The sequence below is a fragment of the Anser anser genome, assembly GCF_964211835.1.
Source record: "Anser anser genome assembly, chromosome: 19".
Taxonomy (NCBI): domain Eukaryota; kingdom Metazoa; phylum Chordata; class Aves; order Anseriformes; family Anatidae; genus Anser; species Anser anser.
The window spans coordinates 15,248,573-15,265,478 of record NC_139740.1 but is presented as its reverse complement, the minus strand read 5'-3'; the positions used below and the strand labels follow the sequence as shown (position 1 = coordinate 15,265,478).

Below are 16,906 nucleotides of genomic sequence, written 5' to 3'. Positions count from 1 at the left end.
ATGAGTGAGCGGTGCGTGGTGGAGCTGCCATTCTGCATGTCCTCATTGCTGTTTCTGAGCAGAAAACTTTGGCATATGGTATTTCTTCAAGTGCCTTTGGGCCCTTTTCCTTCCAACCTTGTGTTCGCTGACATCTTGTGAGTCCCGGAGGGCAAAAATGAATGGGGAGTTAAAATAGGGAAATAAATTGCACAAATTTCAAGTTTGTGACTCAATTCTCACTGTCCTCCTCTCTCTCTCTCTTCCTTTTACCAAGCACGGACTAAGACTCTGGCTCCTGCACTAATCCTGAGGAGGCCTCCCTTGCAACGTGCAGTAAGTGTCTGACGTTTCTCTCATGGGAACCAATTTGCTGGAACATTTGAATCAGGCTTGCTAAATCTTACGAGAGCAGTGGTGACCCTGGTGTAGGAGGCCAGCAGCTCTGGTCCTCACCCTGTGGCAGGAGCTGCAGCGCCCGCGCGCGTGCCCCAGCAGCACAAGCAGCACGCGTGGTCCTGGTGCTATGCCCAGGGCCGCCCGCACCTCGGGGGGGACGCAGAGGCGCGTGCCTGCAGTGCTGGCAGCCTTCAGCTGGGCAGGGCTCAGGGCAGCGTGTGGCAACCTTTATAGAAAGGGGGTGCCCTCAGCGAGGGGCTGCTCCTGCCCGCGGCTCTCCAAGGACTCAGCCTTGCCTCTTGCCCAGGTGACACTCGGGGACTGGGGGGGTGGAGCTGCGCTCCTCGCGTCGGCCGGGGCCGGGGCAGGCAGGGTCCCTGGAAGGCCGGGCTGGGGCTGCGCTGGCCGGTTTGCCGGGGGTGTCGGTGGTGCTGCACCGGGTGCTGCTGCCTGAGCACGGCCTGGGCGCCCCGGGGCTGGGCCAGCGCCTCCTGCAGCACCTGGGGACGGGGGCAGCAGGGCCCTTCGGGGGTGGCAGGACAGCGATGCCCTGGCTGCAGTAATTCACCCAGCAAAGCCGAGTCAGGTTCTGCTGCTCCCTGCAGCTTGGGCTGTATCGCCCCGTCACTGCTGCCTGCACAGCCCTGCCACTGCTGCAGGCACCGTGCCTCGCAGCCACTGCTGACAGGCATTCGCGCAGCCCTCGGGCGTGTGGGGCTATCTGTGAGTTTCCAGGGGGGTGGTGATTGCTGGTTGTGATCGGTGAGCAATTTTTCCACCTGGGTTTGAGCAGTCACGGGCACCTGGAGGATGCCAGCCCTGGCCCTCAGAGGCAGCAGGGCTGCAGGTCTCTCAGTGCTCAGCCCCAGCTGCCCCCATGCACGCCCAGCTACGCTGCCCTTGTCCTGTTAGCCCACAGCATCGCCAGTGCCCTGGGCAGGCTGTCCTGGCCCAGCTCAAGTCCCTCTTGGGTTCAGGGAGCCAGACCCTGGGGTGAGGTGGGGGGCTCCGCAGCGATGTGGGGAGACGCCGCCTCTGCAGCAGCTGTTTGCAGGCTGATACAGAATGTTTGCAGATGATACAGAAGTAGTGCTTGAAGCAGGGCTGTTCAGGGCAGGGCCCACCCCCCCACACCTGCCCTGCGGATCTTGGGGCTCCTCTTCCCAATGAAGTCAGTCGCTGTTCTAGCACCTGGTGCTCCATTTCGATGGGTTCCCTCTCCCCTGGCAGTCCCCTCATCCTGAGCCCAGCAAGGGGGCCCCAGGCTTTGCTCTATCCCCCTGCGCCCACAGCACCAGTAAGCCTCTCGCCCCAGGCTAGCACTGCTTCCCTGGATCTACGCCCGGTGGGGCAGCCCCTGCGTGCCCCAGACCCCGGTGGGTTCCTCCACCCCTACAGGGGCTTTCAGCAGCACCTCCTGTCCCTGCAAAGACAGACGAGATCGTTCCAGTCCAAGTGCATTTATTGTCGCTGCGGAGCCACCGGTGCTGGCTCAGGCATCTGCGCACTCCGTGGGGTCCAGGGACAAGGTCACGTCTGCTTTGCACTGGAGAGTGCCAGGGGCTCCCAGCAGCGCCTGGCAGCTCCGCAGCTCGGGGGCCACATCCATCACGCAGGGTGCCTGCGGGGGAGACCATCAACAGGACCGGGGGCCCCAGGACGTGGCGCTGCCGGGGGAGCCGGGCTGCCCCAGCGTCCCGGAGCCCCGCGGGCAGGTGAGATCCTGCTCCCGCTGCTCGCTGGAGCACGGGGCCCTGGTGCCTGCAGCTGGGCAGCCCCGGCACAGCCCGTGCCCAGTGCCCTGCGGGGAGCGGCACCGGTGCCCCCCGTGCCCGGCGCCCCCCGGCGGCCCCGGTACTCACCGCGGGGCGGAGCGGTGCGGGCGGGCGGGCCGAGCCGGGTGGCAGCGCTCCGGGACGGCGCTCGGCGGCGTCGGAGCGGCGGATGTAGGGCGAGCGGCGGAGGCCGGAGAGCAGCCCCGAGGCTCTGCCCACCGAGTAATGGCGGGGCCCGGCCGCCTGCCGGTACCAGGGCGCGGCGGGGCGGCAGAGGCAGAGCAGCGCCAGCGCCAGCCCCAGGCAGCGAGCGGCGCGCATGGTGCCGGCGGGACCGCAGCGCTGCGGGGCGCCGCCGCCGCCGCTTTATAGCCCACCGGGGGGCGCCGCGCCCGCCCCCGCCGCGGCCCGGCCCCCCGGGCGGCGCAGCCCGCAGGAAGGGGCCGCTCGCCCCCCGCCCCCCGCCCGGATCCGGCGCGCACGAGCCCGGCGAGCGGCGGCCGCGCGCTTACCGGGGGCGGCGCCGGTCACTCCTTGAACTTCCACTCCTGGCGGCACATGGGGCAGTGCTGCTGCACCTGCTGCGAGTGCAGCCACTTGAGGATGCAGTGCATGTGGAAGCAGTGCGAGCACTGCCCCCACACCAGCGGGCAGTCGTCCCCGGGCACCTTGCCTGCGGCGCGGACACGGCGTCAGCCCCGGCCCGGCCCCGCCCGCCCCGCGCCGCCCGCCCGGTGCCCCCGCGCTCACAGTCGGGGCAGCAGCCGTTGAAGGCCATGCGGCAGATGCCGCAGTTTTCGTCGTTGGCCACCCACAGCCAGGAGGCGACCCCGTGCCAGCTCCGCACCCTCACCCGCATCGCGCCGCCGGACGCCCCGCCCCGCGCCCCTCCCGCCCCGCCGGAAGCCCCGCCCCGCGCCCCTCCCGCCCCGCCGGAAGTCCCGCCCGCCGCCCCACAAGGCCCAGCGCGCGCGCGCGCGGCGGCGCGCCTTCCCCCGCCGGCCCCGCCTCTTCCGCTTCCGGCGGCGGCGCAGCGCGGCCGGAAGTGCGGGCCCCGGAGCGGAGCCGCCATCATGGCCGACAAGATGGACATGTCTCTGGACGACATCATCAAGCTCAACCGCAGCCAGCGCGGCGCCGGGCGGGGCGGCGGCCGGGGCGGCCGGGGCCGGGGCGGCGCCACCCGCGGGGGCGGGCCCGGCCGGGGCGGCGTGGGAGCCGGGCGAGCGGGCGGCGGCGGCCCCGTGCGGAACCGGCCGGTGATGGCCCGGGGCGGCGGCAGGAACCGGCCCGCGCCCTACAGCCGGGTACGGCCGCGGCGGGCCCGGGGCGCCGGGCGGGGGCGGGGGGCGGCGCTGCTGGCGGCCGCGGGCCGGCGGCGCCCCGGGGGAACGGGGACGGGCCCGGGCCCGGGCCCGGGGCGGCGGCGGGGGCAGCCCCAGGACGGGGCCACGCGGGCGGCGGGGCGGGCCGGGCCGGGCCGGGCCGGGCCGGGCCGGGCCCGGCCCTTTGTGCGCTGCCGGCGGGCGGCGGGGCCGGGCGGCGCTCAGCGAGGTGCCGGTGTCGTTGCAGCCGAAGCAGCTCCCCGAGAAGTGGCAGCACGACCTCTTCGACAGCGGCTTCGGGGCGGGGGCCGGCGTGGAGACCGGCGGGAAGCTGCTCGTCTCTAACCTCGACTTCGGCGTCTCGGACGCGGACATCCAGGTAGGGGCCCGGGAGCGGCCGCCCCGCGCGCGCGAGGGCTGTGGGCGGGGGGTTTCATTCAGTGCCCCGCGGCCAGGGGCGGGGGCTGGCAGCGGGGGGTTCCCCGGCCCCGGTGCCCGCGGGGGTCAGGCAGGCGGAGCTCCGTCCCGGCCAGCCCCGCGGCCCCGCCTGGTTTTGTGCCGCGGGTGTTTGGGGGCGGCTCTGGCCGTGGCTTCCAGGTGGCTGCGGCTCAGAACAGCCGCAGTCCTGCACAGAGCCGTGGTTTATCCCGCCGTCCGTGGCTCTGCCGTGGTGCGTGGGGGAAGATGCTGCTGGGTGGCTCCATCCTTCTGTGGCTACAGAGTTTAGAACGAGCCCTGTAAACTCTCAAGGTCCGCGTAACTCCAGAAGCTCAGTAACCGTACGCGGGCATCGGTTTGCTCTGTTGTTATAGGACCTGTTCGAGTAGCTTCTTTTTAAAGTCGCGTTCTGTTAAGCGCCAAGGTGTTCCCATAGACGCATCAACCAGTGACACTGAGGAGACCAATTCGTGAGGGAGAGCCTGCGTCCTTGTGCTGTAACTTCCTTAATTCCTTTATCTGTTTCACAGTAGCTAAACTTCCTAGCCCCGTTACTGGTCCCGGTTATATCACTCGTTTCAGCGGTGCCTTGGGTAAGAACCTGCCAGGCTCTTTGGTCGGGCGTGCGGGACAATTTGTCTCTGAGCTGGCTGGGGCTGGGGCTTAGAGCACGACGCCTTGGTGCTTTCTTCATCTGTTAATTTATTCCAGTTTCTCTACACGGTGATCTGTCCGTGTCGGGAGAATTGGAAGCAAAATTTTTTAGGTCACCTAGTTACTGGGTGATGTGCTTACAAACGCTTCTTTCCCTCGTGTAAGCTTAGATTTGGTTTAAGTTTCCCGTTTGTTGTAGTCAGGCCCAGACACAGAAAACGCAGACCGGTGAAGTCACCTCGGTTTGATGTGTAAAGTGGCACCAAGTGGCGTGCGGTTTGACTGTGAAGTCACCTCACTCAACAAGCCCGCGTGCTCTGCAGGATGGTTGAGGCTCGCCTCATCCGCTGTTGGCTTGGACTGCAGGAGCGGACGAATTTCCACGCGCGTCCGACCTAGCAGCGAAGCTGATGGAAGTGTTTGCACCTCTCTGTTACTACCCGTCCGTAACGTCGCACTGCCTGAGAGGCGCGGATTGTTTCCTTTGTTTCTGTGCTGATGGTGCCACCGACGTGGCTGCACGGCTCAGCGAGCGCTGGCGGGAGGGAGCTGGCAGGGACCTCGCGTGCGCTTTGCTCGGTGCTGCGGCCGTGGCGCAGCGAGAGGGGTCGCGCCTGGGCGAGGAGCGGAGCGTCTCTTCCCGCGCCGCGCTCCGAGAGCTTATTGCGAGCGCTTTGCTGATGTTCGTGTCCAGTGAACGAACGCGAGGGAGGAGCTCGCCAGCAAGATTGCCTGAAGTGCTGCTGGCTGGCGAAACGAAATATTTATAGTGCTCTTTCCAAACGCTTGGGTAGTGATTCTGAGACGGCCGGAGTGGTGTTCAGGCTCTGGAGCGTACAACGTAGAAGGCGGCCTGCGGTGCCCACTTGGGAGAGCCGACAGTTCTGTTGTGGGCTTTGAGCTTTGGAAGCACGGGGCGTAGCAGCACCTTGCGTACGGTGATACGTCCCTGGGTGATGCGCTGAACGTAGGCCCTGTGGAACAAAGCAGGTGGCTCTGTAGCTGCCTCTCTCCGTCCCATGTGACGGCGAGTGAAGCGCTTCTGGAGAGGACTCTTCCCAAGTTCGGTTTTTGGGTTGTTTTCCTAAGCTCTGGCAGGGACTGTGGTTTTAAACTGCACCTGGTCTCGCAAAGCTCTAAGGCGGGGGGGGGAGGGGGCGGTGAGTCTAGCACATAGAAACTGTGATTATTTTACAAATCCCTGCATTCTTATAGATTGTTCTTCCTGAGACAAATGGATTAGGGTCTGGATCAATCTTACAACAGTGACTCTGTTGATTCAGCCTTGACAAGAAGACTTGTGGCGTCCCTGGGAAAAGAAACAGGCCCGCGTCCCTTGAGGCTGCTTTGCTGACACCACGCGTGCACCCTGCAAGTGGTGACCAGGGAGTCCTGCTTGGGTTTGCCACCGGTGACTCCTGTCTGAAACTCTTCCAATAGCCCGAGTTCCCGTCTCCCAGGGGTGCTTTCTCTGAGTCGTCAGGGAAGCTCGGAAAGCCCGTGTAATTCCTGACAGCTGGTGGGGGGGTCTGCCTCTCCTGCGTCGGGGCTGCTCAGCGTTTGCAGTGCTGACGGAAGCGTGCTCTCTTCTCTCTCTGTTTCTCAGGAACTCTTTGCAGAGTTTGGGACCTTGAAGAAGGCGGCAGTGCACTATGACAGATCTGGCCGCAGTCTAGGGACAGCAGACGTGCATTTCGAGAGGAAGGCAGATGCTCTGAAAGCTATGAAGCAGTACAACGGAGTCCCCTTGGACGGTGAGTCCACGCGGCTGATTGTGGCGCGTTTCCCTGCATGGCCGGGATCTGCGTGCCCGTCACGCTCACAGGGTAACCGGCTGCTTTCCCCCAGGGCGCCCCATGAACATACAGCTGGTTACGTCACAGATCGACACACAGAGGAGACCGGCACAGAGGTGAGATGCCGCGCTGCCGCGAGAGTGGCCGTGCGGGTCAGTGTGGGGAGCGAGCTGGCCTGGCCTCTCTCTGTGTGGGAAGCATGGGTCCGCCTCCCGTTGTACAAACTCTGAGTGCCTGTGTGGGTTACCCAGAGCGCGCTGTAACGGCTGCCTTTTAAAAATCGCAGCGTAAACAGAGGTGGCATGACCAGAAGCCGTGGTGGTTCAGGAGGATTTGGTGGTGGAGGAGGCAACAGGCGAGGTAGCCGTGGCGGGAGCAGAGGGAGAGGCAGAGGAGCTGGGAGAACTTCCAAACAGCAGCTCTCTGCAGAAGAACTAGATGCACAGCTGGATGCTTACAATGCCAGGGTAAGTGCTGCCTGCGCGCTGTGCGCAGGTGCCCTGCGGCATCGCTTCCTTGGAAACGCTGGCAGCCCAGAGCTGGCTGCAGGGAGGAATCATCTTTCAGCCTACTGGGCCAAAATAGTTTCCGTCCAAAGCCGAGCACTGCCCTGTTCCTCTGGTTGCCTTAGCTCTCCAGAAGTACTGCTGCTGCTAAGAAACGGCCCCTTTCCAGCGTTCGCAGACTCGGCAGGGCCTGCGTAGGCCAGGCTCGTCTGTAGCCAAAACAGCTGGGATGAGCGATAGCAGTGTAACAGTGCCCGGGGAGAGAATGGGCCAGAAAAATGAAAAACAGAAGGAAAAAAAGTGAAATAAGTGCCTCGGATGCTGAGAGAGGAAAAAGTCAGCGATGCTGATCACAGCATGCAGGTCCCTAGCGCAGAAGGAGATGAAAAGAGCAACGCACGTGGTGTCATTCAGAATGAGCCCAGATGTTGTGCCACGGCAGGGTTAAAATGTTGGTAGAGAGTCGAGGTTAAACGCGCGCCTGGTGTGCTCCGAGCCTTGCTGCCTGCGCTGATGGAATGGGACACGGCTGGGGCAGCGGTATGGGTGGAGCGAGCTGAATTCCAGAGAACATTGGCGTGGAGACGTGTTTTGGAGCAGTGTTCTCTGGAACCCGGGATGCTTCAATATCGTCTGAGAAAGAGTTGGGTGGGGGAGGAGGGCGGGGAACGCAGGGAGCTTGCCTGAACTCTTCCAAGGGTAGCGGGCTGGCCCCGGTCGGGAGGTGTCGTGCTGGGAGGGGGGCGGTGATGCTGGGGGGCTGGTGGGGACGGCGGGGCGGTGACGGCGGGGCGGTGACGGCGGGGCGGTGACGGCGCTCCTCTCTCCTCTCTTGCAGATGGACACCAGCTAAAGCGGATGGCGCGGCGCGGCGCACGGGGGGGCTGCGGCCGCCCGGCTCCGTGGTGCCGCGGGAGGGCCGCGGCCGGCCCCGAGGACGGGATCGTTTTCCTTTTGGTTGGGCTAGGTTTTAACCTCGTGTAAAGGTTTTTTTTAATGCCGAAGCAGACCCGTTTTGTACCGAGTTATTTTGGGATACATTTTACTGGTTGCCTGCCGGCCGGGGTGGCTTTTTCACCTCGGCCGTAATAAACTAGAACCGTGTCTAGAGCCCTGCTGTCTGCCGCGCCCCGCGCGCCTTTCCCGCGCCCGCGCCCGCGCCCCGCCCCTTTCTGTGCCCCGCCCGCTGTGTCCCTGTGTGCCCCGCCCCCTCTCCGTGCCCCGCCCCCTCTCCGTGCCCCGCCCCCCACCGCGCGCGCGCGGCCCCGCCCCCCACCGCGCGCGCGCGGCCCGGGCCAATGGGCGCGCCGCTGCTGGGCCGGAAGCGAGGCGCGGGCCCCGCCCTGGCGTAACGGGAAGTGACGGGCGTGGCCCGGAAGTGCGGGGGTGCGCGGGCGGCTGGGCGGATCCCGGCGGCGGTGTCAGCGCGGCGCGGAGCGGGAGCAGGGCCGGTACGGGGCGGGGGCGGGGGCAGGGGGGGCCGGCGGGGAGCGGGGCGGGGGGAGCGGGGCTGGATCCCGCCCGCTGCGGCCCGGCCGGGCCCCGCCGCTCGGCGCCGTGACAACGGGAGCGGCCGGGAGGGGGGACCCGGCCCCGAGCGCCCTCAAACGACCTTCGGGGGGGGGAGGGGCGGCGCCTCCGCTCCCGGGGAGCTCCCCGCGGCCCCGCCCCCCCGGCCGGGAGCGCTCCGCCGGCAGGGGCGCCGCTGACGGGGCTGGGGAGGGAGCCGCGTCCCGGGGCCGGGCCCCGTCGCGGGGGGCAGCCGAGGGCCCCGCCCCGCCCCGCGGCGCGGCGGGTGAGGAGCCGGGCACCGGAGGTCCCGTGGGGCTCCCGGCACCCCCGGCCGCTCGGGCCCGGCGGGTTCCGCGCCCCGGGCCGCAAGCCGGGACCCCCTGCGCGTGGGGGAAGGGCCCCGCCCTGCGGCCGTGAGGGCGCCGGGCCCGACCCGCGGGGGCCGTGCCGGGGGAGGCGGCCCCGTCGCAGGGCGCTGCGCGAAGGGGGCGCGGGGCGGGGCTCGGCGGGGGCGCGCCGCAGCCCCCGAGCGCGGGGCTGGGGGGGCCTCGGGGCCCCGTCAGCGCCTCTCGGGGGTCAGCCGCGAGCAGAGCCCGGAACCGCGTTGCTGGCTGCGGGGCGCCTGGCGGCAGCCGGTGCCGGGATCAGCCCCCGGGGCGAGGCGGGAGCTCGGCGGGGCCTCGCGCGGAGAGGTGGCGGCGGTGCCTGAGCTCCCCTGGCCCCGAGGCCCCGAGGGCAGCGGCGGGGGGCAGGGCCCGGCTGCCTCGCTCCGTGCCCGCCCGGCCCTGGTCCCAGCCCCGCCGTGAGCCGGTGCCTCGCGCCGCCACCACACGCGGGGGGCGGGCCGCGCGGCCCCGCTGGTGCCAGCAGTGGGTGCTCCCTTTTCCCGCAGCCCGTGCAGCCCCGCGGTGACCCGGGGCGGCGAACCGAGCCGGGAGCAGGTAACCCGCAGGGACGGCTGTTGGCCGGATGGGATCCCCGGGGGCTGCCGGGTGGCTGCGCGGCCTTCCCGTGCCCACGGGGAACGAAGGAAGGGGGGGGGGGCCGCCTGAACCCCCCGCGGCACGGCCGTGCCTGCGCGAGCACCCCCGAGGTCCCCGAAGCGGCCCCACGGACGTCCGAGGCAGGGAGCTCGCCCTAGGAGGCTCCGACCGGCTCCTGCCGCTGCTGCCCTGGGGTCTCGGTTCCGGCCTGGGCACACGCCGCCGTTTGCCGTTGTCTGTCTGAAGGCGGGGTGCCTTCCCGAGCAGTGCTTCTGCGCGGCACGAGGTGGGGCTCTTGCGCTCGCTGCTGCCGGCTCCTGGGCGCCGCTCGAAAAATACCGAGGAAATCCAGGAGGAACCGCTGACCCGAGGCGGCCGAGCGCGGATGTCGGACGGGGGGGAAGCGGTTTGGTCCCCGCTGTCTTCTGCGGGCCCCTGCGGCCCGCGGGGATCCGAGGGGAGCCCGGGCTCCTTCCCGAGATGCTCCTGGGGGCCCCCTGGGGCCGAGGAGCCCCCTCCCGTGAGCGGGGGCAGGGGCAGCGCAGCCCCCGGGAGCCGCAGAGGCACCGGCTGCGCACCGGAGGAACGCCCCGCAGGGCGCTGCCGCGGGCCTGGGCCTTGGGGCTGGCCGGAGGTGCCGGCGGCTGCGGGGCAGCGCGTGCCGGGGCTGCGCCCTCCGGAGGGGCGGTGGCCGCGGGCCCGGCTCCTGCAGCGGGCTCTGCGGGGGGTGCCTGCCCCCGCAGCCCAGTGCCGCCGGCCCCGCAGCTTTGCTCTGCCCGGCGCTGCGACGGCCGCTCTGGCGGGCGCCTGGAAGAGATCTGCTGCGCTGCGTGGGGCAGCAGCAAACGCTTTTTGCTGGCAGCCTGACGGGCGAGGCTGGGGCCCCCAGAAAGGTTCTTGCGCCACCGGGAGTCTCCTTCCTTCCTCCCTGGCCCAGGGCTTGGGAAGCGGCCACGCGCCGGGAGGCCGCGAGGAGGCTCCCAGGAGGAGCTGCCACGGAGGGGCCCTGAGCCTGCCCCACGGAGGGGCCCTGAGCCTGCCCCACGGAGGGGCCCTGAGCCTGCCCCACGGAGGGGCCCTGAGCCTGCCCCGCAGGGGGCTCCGCGCCTGCTCGGGCCCTGCTGCCGGGAGGCCGGGCGCAGAACGCGGCGGTGTTGTTCCAGCGCTTCCTGGCAGAGCTGGGCCCTGGCTTGGGCTGCTGCCCGGCATGCCGCTTGTCCTTTCCGGGGGCTCCGTGTCGGCTGGCGGAGCCGTTTTCCACCCCCGGAGGACTGCCGCGGTCTCCGAGGTCCCGCGAGGGCCGGGCCGGTTCTTTACCACCTGCGCAGCGATGGGCATGGCTTTTTGTAGCTTGTGCTCCCGGGGTGAAGGTTACAGGCGCAGAAAAGCAACTACGAGCTGCTTTTATTACTTTTTTTCTTCCCTGCGCCCTCTGTGGCACAGCGGTTGCCAAAAAGCCGCGTGGGAGAGCTTACCCCAGAGGAGCGGGCGAGGACAGCGCCCCTGCTGCCCCTCAGGGAGCTGTGTGCCGGGCGGCAGCTCTGACGAACCGCCGCGCTGCTCCGCTCTGTCGGGGGGGCGCCGGGGCCAGGACTGGGCTGCCAGCAGTCGGCAGCGCCCGGGCGTTGTGCGGCCGAGGCACGGGGCAAAGGAAGGGGCCGAAGCAGTGGAACAAACGCTTGAGCGAGTGGCTGCTGAACGCTTCTGGGAGCCTTCAAGGCTGGGAGCTTTTTAGGACGGGAGCCCGAAGGAAGTGGCTGGGTTTGGTAAGGGTTTAGCAGGGTGAAACCCGGCCGGTTGCTCGCGCGCGGCGTAAGCTGGGCGGCCGTCTGCGCACAGGCTCCCGTGAGATCCCACGCCGCGCTCTGGGGAACCCCCGCGGGAGGGGCGGCCGCTCGCCGTGGGGTGCGGGGTGGGCGCAGGCTGCTGGGGCTTGGAGGTGCGGGGCTGTAACGGGGCTGTAACGGGCAGAGCTCCCCCCACAGACCCGGAGCCCCTGGGGTGACCTCAAACCTCTCGCTCCTTCCCCGCCCCGAGCCTGGCGGTGAGCCGTGGTCGCGTTTAACGCCCAGGAGCTGCGGTCACATCGTACGAGCCTGCCGCCCTCCGGCTGCCCGAAGAGGCGCGCCAGCCTCCGCAGGGGGAGCACGGCTGGCCCGGGACAGCTCCGGAACCGTTCCCGGGTCTGGCTGCGGGCGAGAAGAGCCCCGGCGGCGCCTCCCGCTCCTGGGGGCTTCGGGCCGGGGGCTCTGCGGCTGGGCTCGGCCCCCCCCCCCCCCCGCCCTCCCTTCTCCTCTGCCCTGCGCGTTTGCTGGCGGGGCTGCTGTCTCTCTGGTGGAGCTGTGCGAGGTGCCGCCCGAGCTGTCGTCCTGGCAGAACGCTCCTGGTATTTCTGGCTACAAGCGAGGAGCGCGGGGGCAGCTCCGGCCGCTGCCCGGCTCAGGCTGCGGATGGAGTCCGACGGCTCCGGCACCTGCGCGGCCGGGCGCGTCGCTGTGAAACGCGCCCCGAACGGGGTGAGTAGCGGCGGCGCTGGGGGTTTCTCGCCCTGTTCGGGGGGCACGTCGGGAGAAACGGAGCAGCTGAGCTGTGTGCTACTATCAGTCGGCTCCCAGGTGGGAAGGGAGAGCGGCGCTTGGCTGACCTCGTGCTGCCTGTGCGGCACGCCGTGGGCGTAGGCCTGGCTCGTCATTAACAAGTCGGCATTTCTTGAGGAAGGGAGAGCAGCCGGGGGCTGCAGGCGTTTGGACCTGTGGTGGCGCGGAGCCCTGCTCTCAGCTGGAGCCACATTGGAGAGAGGCAGAACTGGGCCGGGCTTGCTCTGGGCTCGGGTTTATCGCGAGGGAAAGCTTCCTCCAGTTGTTCTTGTGGGGGAGTTGTTTTTCCTATGGCTTGGGGTATTTGCCTGTTCCAGCTAATGAACGAAATGCAGAGGCCGATGTTTTTCTTTTGCGTGGGCCGAGCGTGGGAGCTGAGCTACCGGAGGAGTCTGCCCAGGGGTGTGTCCCTGACAGACCCCCAGGGACAGCCTGAGAAGGGCCCTGGCGTGAGAGGGAACTCGCGGGGTAACGGGGCCGTGCCGGGAAGGCTGATGTGCGCTGCCGGGCTGTGCCCCTCGGGACGGGGCCGGCGCCGGTGGGTAGCTGCAGTTTCACCTCTCCTCCCTTCAGTGTAAGTCGCGTGTGTGAGGATGGCGGAGCAGGAGCCAACGGCAGAGCAGCTGGCCCAGATCGCAGCTGAGAACGAGGAGGATGAGCACTCTGTCAACTACAAGCCACCTGCCCAGAAGAGCATCCAGGAGATCCAGGAGCTGGACAAGGATGATGAGAGCCTGCGCAAGTACAAGGAGGCGCTGCTTGGTGCCGTCACCGTGTCTGCGGGTGAGCCTGCACGGAGGGGTTCCCCTTCTGCCTTGAGGGGGAGGCGCTCGGGGAGAGACTGGGCTGGGCAGAACACAGCAAGGAGCCCTTGCTTCTTTTCTTGCTTTTTCAAAAGCTGCCTTGGGAGGAGCAGCGGGTTGGTTGGTGTGCGGGATGGGTGTTTAAGAGCCTTCTTCTGTGCCTTCTAGACCCTAACGCTCCAAACGTGGTGGTGACCAAACTGACGTTGGTCTGTGCTACTGCTCCCGGCCCTCTGGAGCTGGACCTGACAGGTGAGCTGGGAAACAAGGTCGGCCCTGCTTCCAGGTCAAAGCTGCTGCGATGTGGGGCCGTCCAGGAGGTGCTGCCAAAGCACCGGTGGCGCGGTGGGCGAGCCCCCCTGCCCCTTCGCTGGGTGCAGAGCCAGCGCCCCGGCCACGGAGGATTCTCCACTCCAAGCCCAGCTGCCTGTGTCTGAGCTCCCCTGTCTCAGCAGCGGCCTTTTGCTTCCCCTCCGCTGCCTGCCCTGGTTCTGTGGACGTGTGAGCCGCCAGGTGGGGGAGCCAGCTGTCCTCCAGCACAGCGGCGCCAAAGGCAGCTTCGAGATGGTGACAGCTCTGGGGCAGACATTACGAAGTGACGCCCGTGAATGACTGGCGTTGCTGCCTGAAGTTCCCTGTCGTGGGGTGCTGCTTGCCCACCTCAGGTAGCACGAGCAGCGTAACAAGCTGAGTCCTGAAACACAAAAATAAAAGGATAAACTGTGCGCTGTGCGTGCAGTAGGGGTCCAGTCCCCAGCTGCTGCACACCCTGTCCTGAGCACCTCTTGCAACTTAAATCCATCCCAGAGCATGATAGAAAGGGGCCCCGAATCACCATCTCCCTTCTTTGTAGGTGACCTGGAGAGTTACAAGAAGCAGGCGTTTGTGCTGAAGGAGGGTGTGGAATACCGGATAAAAATCTCCTTTAGGGTAAGAATTCAGATCTGAAAAGTGAGCAACAGTGAACTTGGGAGCATCTGACTGCTGCAGTCCCAGCACAGGGAGTACCTGAGCCCCAAGACGATTGGGAGGGAGCAAATAGGCCACTGTGGGTGGGGCGGGCAGCGCGTGGAAGAGATCTGTCTTCAACAGCCTTTGCTTGTCTCTGCAGGTTAACAGGGAGATTGTGTCAGGGTTGAAGTATATTCAGCACACGTTCCGGAAAGGAGTGAAAAGTAAGTGCTTCGTTGTGGCTCAAGTACTGCTTCGTGTGAGGCTCCCAGCGCTTTCCGCTGCTGCGGCGGGGGCTCGTCTGCTGCCCCAGCTGCTCACGGTGGGAGGAGGCAGTCTCTAGTGGGAAGCACGGCCACGTCTGTGCCGCTTGTGGCACTGTGGCAGCGTGTGAAGGCTTCCAGGCCTGCGGTAGGGTGGCGGCAGCCTGTGGTCCTGGAGCTTGGAGGTGAACAGATCAGTTATGTGCGGACAGCGGTACTGGTGTGGGGGTGTTGCTGTCTGCAGGAGCTGGTTCTGGAGGGCATAGCGCTGCTAATTGTGGGTGACGTTCTTGTTCTTGCAGATCCTTTTACAGTTCATGAATTGTTGTAGGAGTAACAGACCTTTCGTTTGCTTTAATTTGCCCCAAATGCAGGGGAAGCTGTTAAGTAGCTTCCCTACATACCTTGTTTTTCCTCCTAGTTGACAAGACTGAATACATGGTTGGGAGCTATGGCCCCCGGGCAGAGGAGTACGAGTTCCTGACCCCCATGGAAGAAGCCCCCAAGGGCATGCTGGCCCGGGGCAGCTACAACATCAAATCCAAATTCACAGATGATGATAAGACTGACCACCTGTCCTGGGAGTGGAACCTGACCATCAAGAAGGATTGGAAGGACTAGCCCTTCCCAAAGCCAATCCCCAGAGAGCGTGAATCAGACAGTGGCTACCGTAGAAATCCCTCCCTGTACCAAAGTGCTGACATTGGAACCCTCTTACCTTCCATCCCCTGTTCAAATTTGACCAGAGCGCTCGGTTTTGTAATGTGCCCCCTCCCCAGAGAATCACTGAACCCGTTGGCCAAACCGTGCTGTCTGCATCTGATCTCCAGCTGCTCGTCCCAGGGCCGCGCTGTTCCAGCACAGAGGGGGGAGCGTTTGCTCCCTTGCCAGGCGCTTCGCCGCTTCTCACCTTCCTTTATTCTGGTCGGTGCTGAAGGGGAGACCTTGCACTCGGTGTAGGATCCTGTGCTTAGCTCTCCTGTGCACAGCTCAGGGTAGCTACTGCCTCCAAGTAGCTGAAGAACTTTGATGCCAGGCAGCTATCTGAATCTGTTGGCTAAAATCATGTCCAGCCTGCCCCTTCCACCCAGTCGGTGTCCTGAGGACGCCGGCACCTTCATTTGTGGATGTTCCCTGTAACCATGATGCCTTAATGTGTAACACGTATCCTCTAGGGAGGGGGCCCTGCCCTTGTTACACTTTTTAAAAGCCACCCGCCCTCCCCCTGTTTGTTGGCATGGCACTCATCTTGGTCACGCCCCTCCTGGGTATTAGGAAAGATTCACAACTTCCTGCTTTGCTGCTGGTCCATTCTGCACCCGAGACTGGACATCTCCGGAGAGGAGGGCATTGTGACGCCCCGGGTGACATCTCGCCCCTTCCCCAGGCCATCCCTCCCAGTGTCCAGAGCTGGCCTGGCAGAACCCTGTCCCTGTTTGTCTCCGGACGCTGGGCAGCCCCAGTACCTCTGGAGGCACAGAGGGGGTTGCAAGGCGGGTGGGTGCGGGAGTCACCAGTGGTGCCATCACCTCAGACTTCTCATTGCAGCCCAAGGAGCTGCAAAGCACTGAAATGCCAGGACAGCACCTGCCCTCCCGGCTGTTTTGGGCTGAGGATGGACTAGTCTGTTTCTGCAGCTGCTCTCCTGATGCGATCAACAAAGAGCTTGCAAAGGACAAGTATTCAGAAGCGGTTAATGCCTTATGTATCTGTTCTGCCTTTAAAATCTGTGCCTGGCCTGTCAGTATATATTGCCTTGACACTCGGCTCCCTGCCCCGAGCCCGCAGCAGACCCCTGCAGCGCTCCAGCCTGCCACCCAGGGCCGCGCTGCCACAGCACTCGGGGCGATGGGGGCCTCTGGGGCCCGCGAGCCCCCGACGGCAGGCATGTTCCAGCTCCGCAGCCCTCTTATTTGGATCTTCCCACGTTGAGGTTGTATTAGAACTGGGACCAAGTACATGTGGCTTTCTCGTAGCTACGTCTTTGCCTCTAACTCTCCCTTGCCCTGCCCCTAGAGAGATTTTTGTTAATTTGATTTGGTGCATATTGTCTGTAAATCCTAGACCCGGGTTAACAGGTTTGGAATCATCGTCTGCTTCTCCTTTTATGACAGTTAAATAAAATCTTTGAACTGACTGCCTGCTGTCTGTTCTGGGTCTGTTCTGGGTCTTTGTGGGAAGTGCCAGAACTTCTGTTCCAGAGCCAATTGCTGCAAACACCCGTGGTGGGGAGAAGAGCGGAATCCTTGGGTTGCCCGTGTTGTGCAAGGGGATCTGGGGAAGTCCTTGCCAGAGGGGAACAGGCAAGAAGCCCACGTTGCCACAGCCTTTGCCGCGCTCAAGGGCTTGTGTTGAAGATCTGTACGTCGCTGCTCGCTCTATTCTTTATGGCCCGCAGTATGAGGGGTGAGAAGGGGAAAGAGGGAAAATGGTGGGTCTGAGGCCGTGAAGGGACACCTCCTGCCAGCTGAGAGCAGGGGGTCCTGAGCCCTGGCCTGCCGGCACCCTGCCTGCGCCAGCGAGGTGATTCCCGTGCAGGCGGGAGAAGGGGGGAAGCAGCTGGAGGGACAACAGAGCCCAGGGGAGGTGATGTGGGATCAGAGCCTGTGGGGGTTTACAGAGCACGCGGTGTGTTTGTGCTGCGGGTAAGGAACTTCACGGGGTAGCTGGGAAACGCTTCCAGGGATCCGCAGCACTGCAGAGGCCTCAGAGGTGGCTCAGCCCTGCTCCTGCGCTCAGGGACTCGCAACGGGAAGTGAAAGCTCCAAACACAAGAGGGAACCGACTGTGCTGAGAGCAAAGGCCCCTTCCTTCTGGCCCCGGAAAGCCGCCAGGGCTGCCCGAGGCTGCAGTTGGAGGAGTCGATGTCACTCGGAACCCGAAGGAAAGCGCCAGGGCCCGGTGACGGGAGCTCGGCAGGGCAGG

General features: G+C 65.8%; 3 protein-coding genes across 4 annotated transcripts; 2 read left to right on the top strand and 1 right to left on the bottom strand.

Moving 5' to 3' along the window:
* Positions 1-1,822: 1,822 nt before the first annotated feature.
* On the bottom strand, positions 1,823-2,625 carry NPB (neuropeptide B). Its single transcript, XM_083804685.1, has 2 exons — positions 2,241-2,625; positions 1,823-1,999 (listed from the first exon to the last, which is right to left on the bottom strand). Exons 1-2 carry the CDS (start codon positions 2,472-2,474, stop codon positions 1,871-1,873), a joined length of 363 nt encoding a protein of 120 aa, XP_083660811.1. The 5' UTR covers positions 2,475-2,625; the 3' UTR covers positions 1,823-1,870.
* Positions 2,626-2,903: 278 nt separating this feature from the next.
* ALYREF (Aly/REF export factor) lies at positions 2,904-7,982 on the top strand. The gene is given in 8 exon segments (XM_083804675.1): positions 2,904-3,163; positions 3,166-3,207; positions 3,209-3,460; positions 3,726-3,857; positions 6,177-6,324; positions 6,419-6,482; positions 6,653-6,833; positions 7,711-7,982. Coding segments are annotated over 8 exon segments (1,068 nt in total). The 5' UTR covers positions 2,904-2,929; the 3' UTR covers positions 7,726-7,982.
* A 190-nt stretch (positions 7,983-8,172) lies between these two features.
* ARHGDIA (Rho GDP dissociation inhibitor alpha) lies at positions 8,173-16,118 on the top strand. Of its 2 annotated transcripts, none has more exons than XM_083804676.1 (6): positions 8,173-8,323; positions 12,538-12,747; positions 12,936-13,019; positions 13,621-13,697; positions 13,879-13,942; positions 14,403-16,118. In XM_083804676.1, the coding sequence occupies exons 2-6, from the start codon at positions 12,558-12,560 to the stop codon at positions 14,600-14,602; spliced, it is 615 nt and encodes a 204-aa protein (XP_083660802.1). In that variant the 5' UTR covers positions 8,173-8,323; positions 12,538-12,557; the 3' UTR covers positions 14,603-16,118. The 2 variants fall into 2 exon arrangements, with proteins under 2 accessions (XP_083660802.1, XP_083660803.1); XM_083804677.1 differs by lacking the exon at positions 8,173-8,323 and adding an exon at positions 8,552-8,667.
* The last annotated feature ends 788 nt before the right edge of the window (positions 16,119-16,906 follow it).

Bases quoted from the DNA above. Each gene is read 5' to 3' on its own strand.
- ARHGDIA (XM_083804676.1), top strand. From the start codon at position 12,558: ATGGCGGAGCAGGAGCCAACGGCAGAGCAGCTGGCCCAGATCGCAGCT. The intron at 12,748-12,935 runs GTGAGCCTGCAC...TGTGCCTTCTAG, and splicing joins TGCCGTCACCGTGTCTGCGG to ACCCTAACGCTCCAAACGTG. The intron at 13,943-14,402 runs GTAAGTGCTTCG...TTTTCCTCCTAG, and splicing joins GTTCCGGAAAGGAGTGAAAA to TTGACAAGACTGAATACATG.
- NPB (XM_083804685.1), bottom strand. From the start codon at position 2,474: ATGCGCGCCGCTCGCTGCCTGGGGCTGGCGCTGGCGCTGCTCTGCCTC. The intron at 2,000-2,240 runs GTGAGTACCGGG...TCTCCCCCGCAG, and splicing joins CCGCACCGCTCCGCCCCGCG to GCACCCTGCGTGATGGATGT.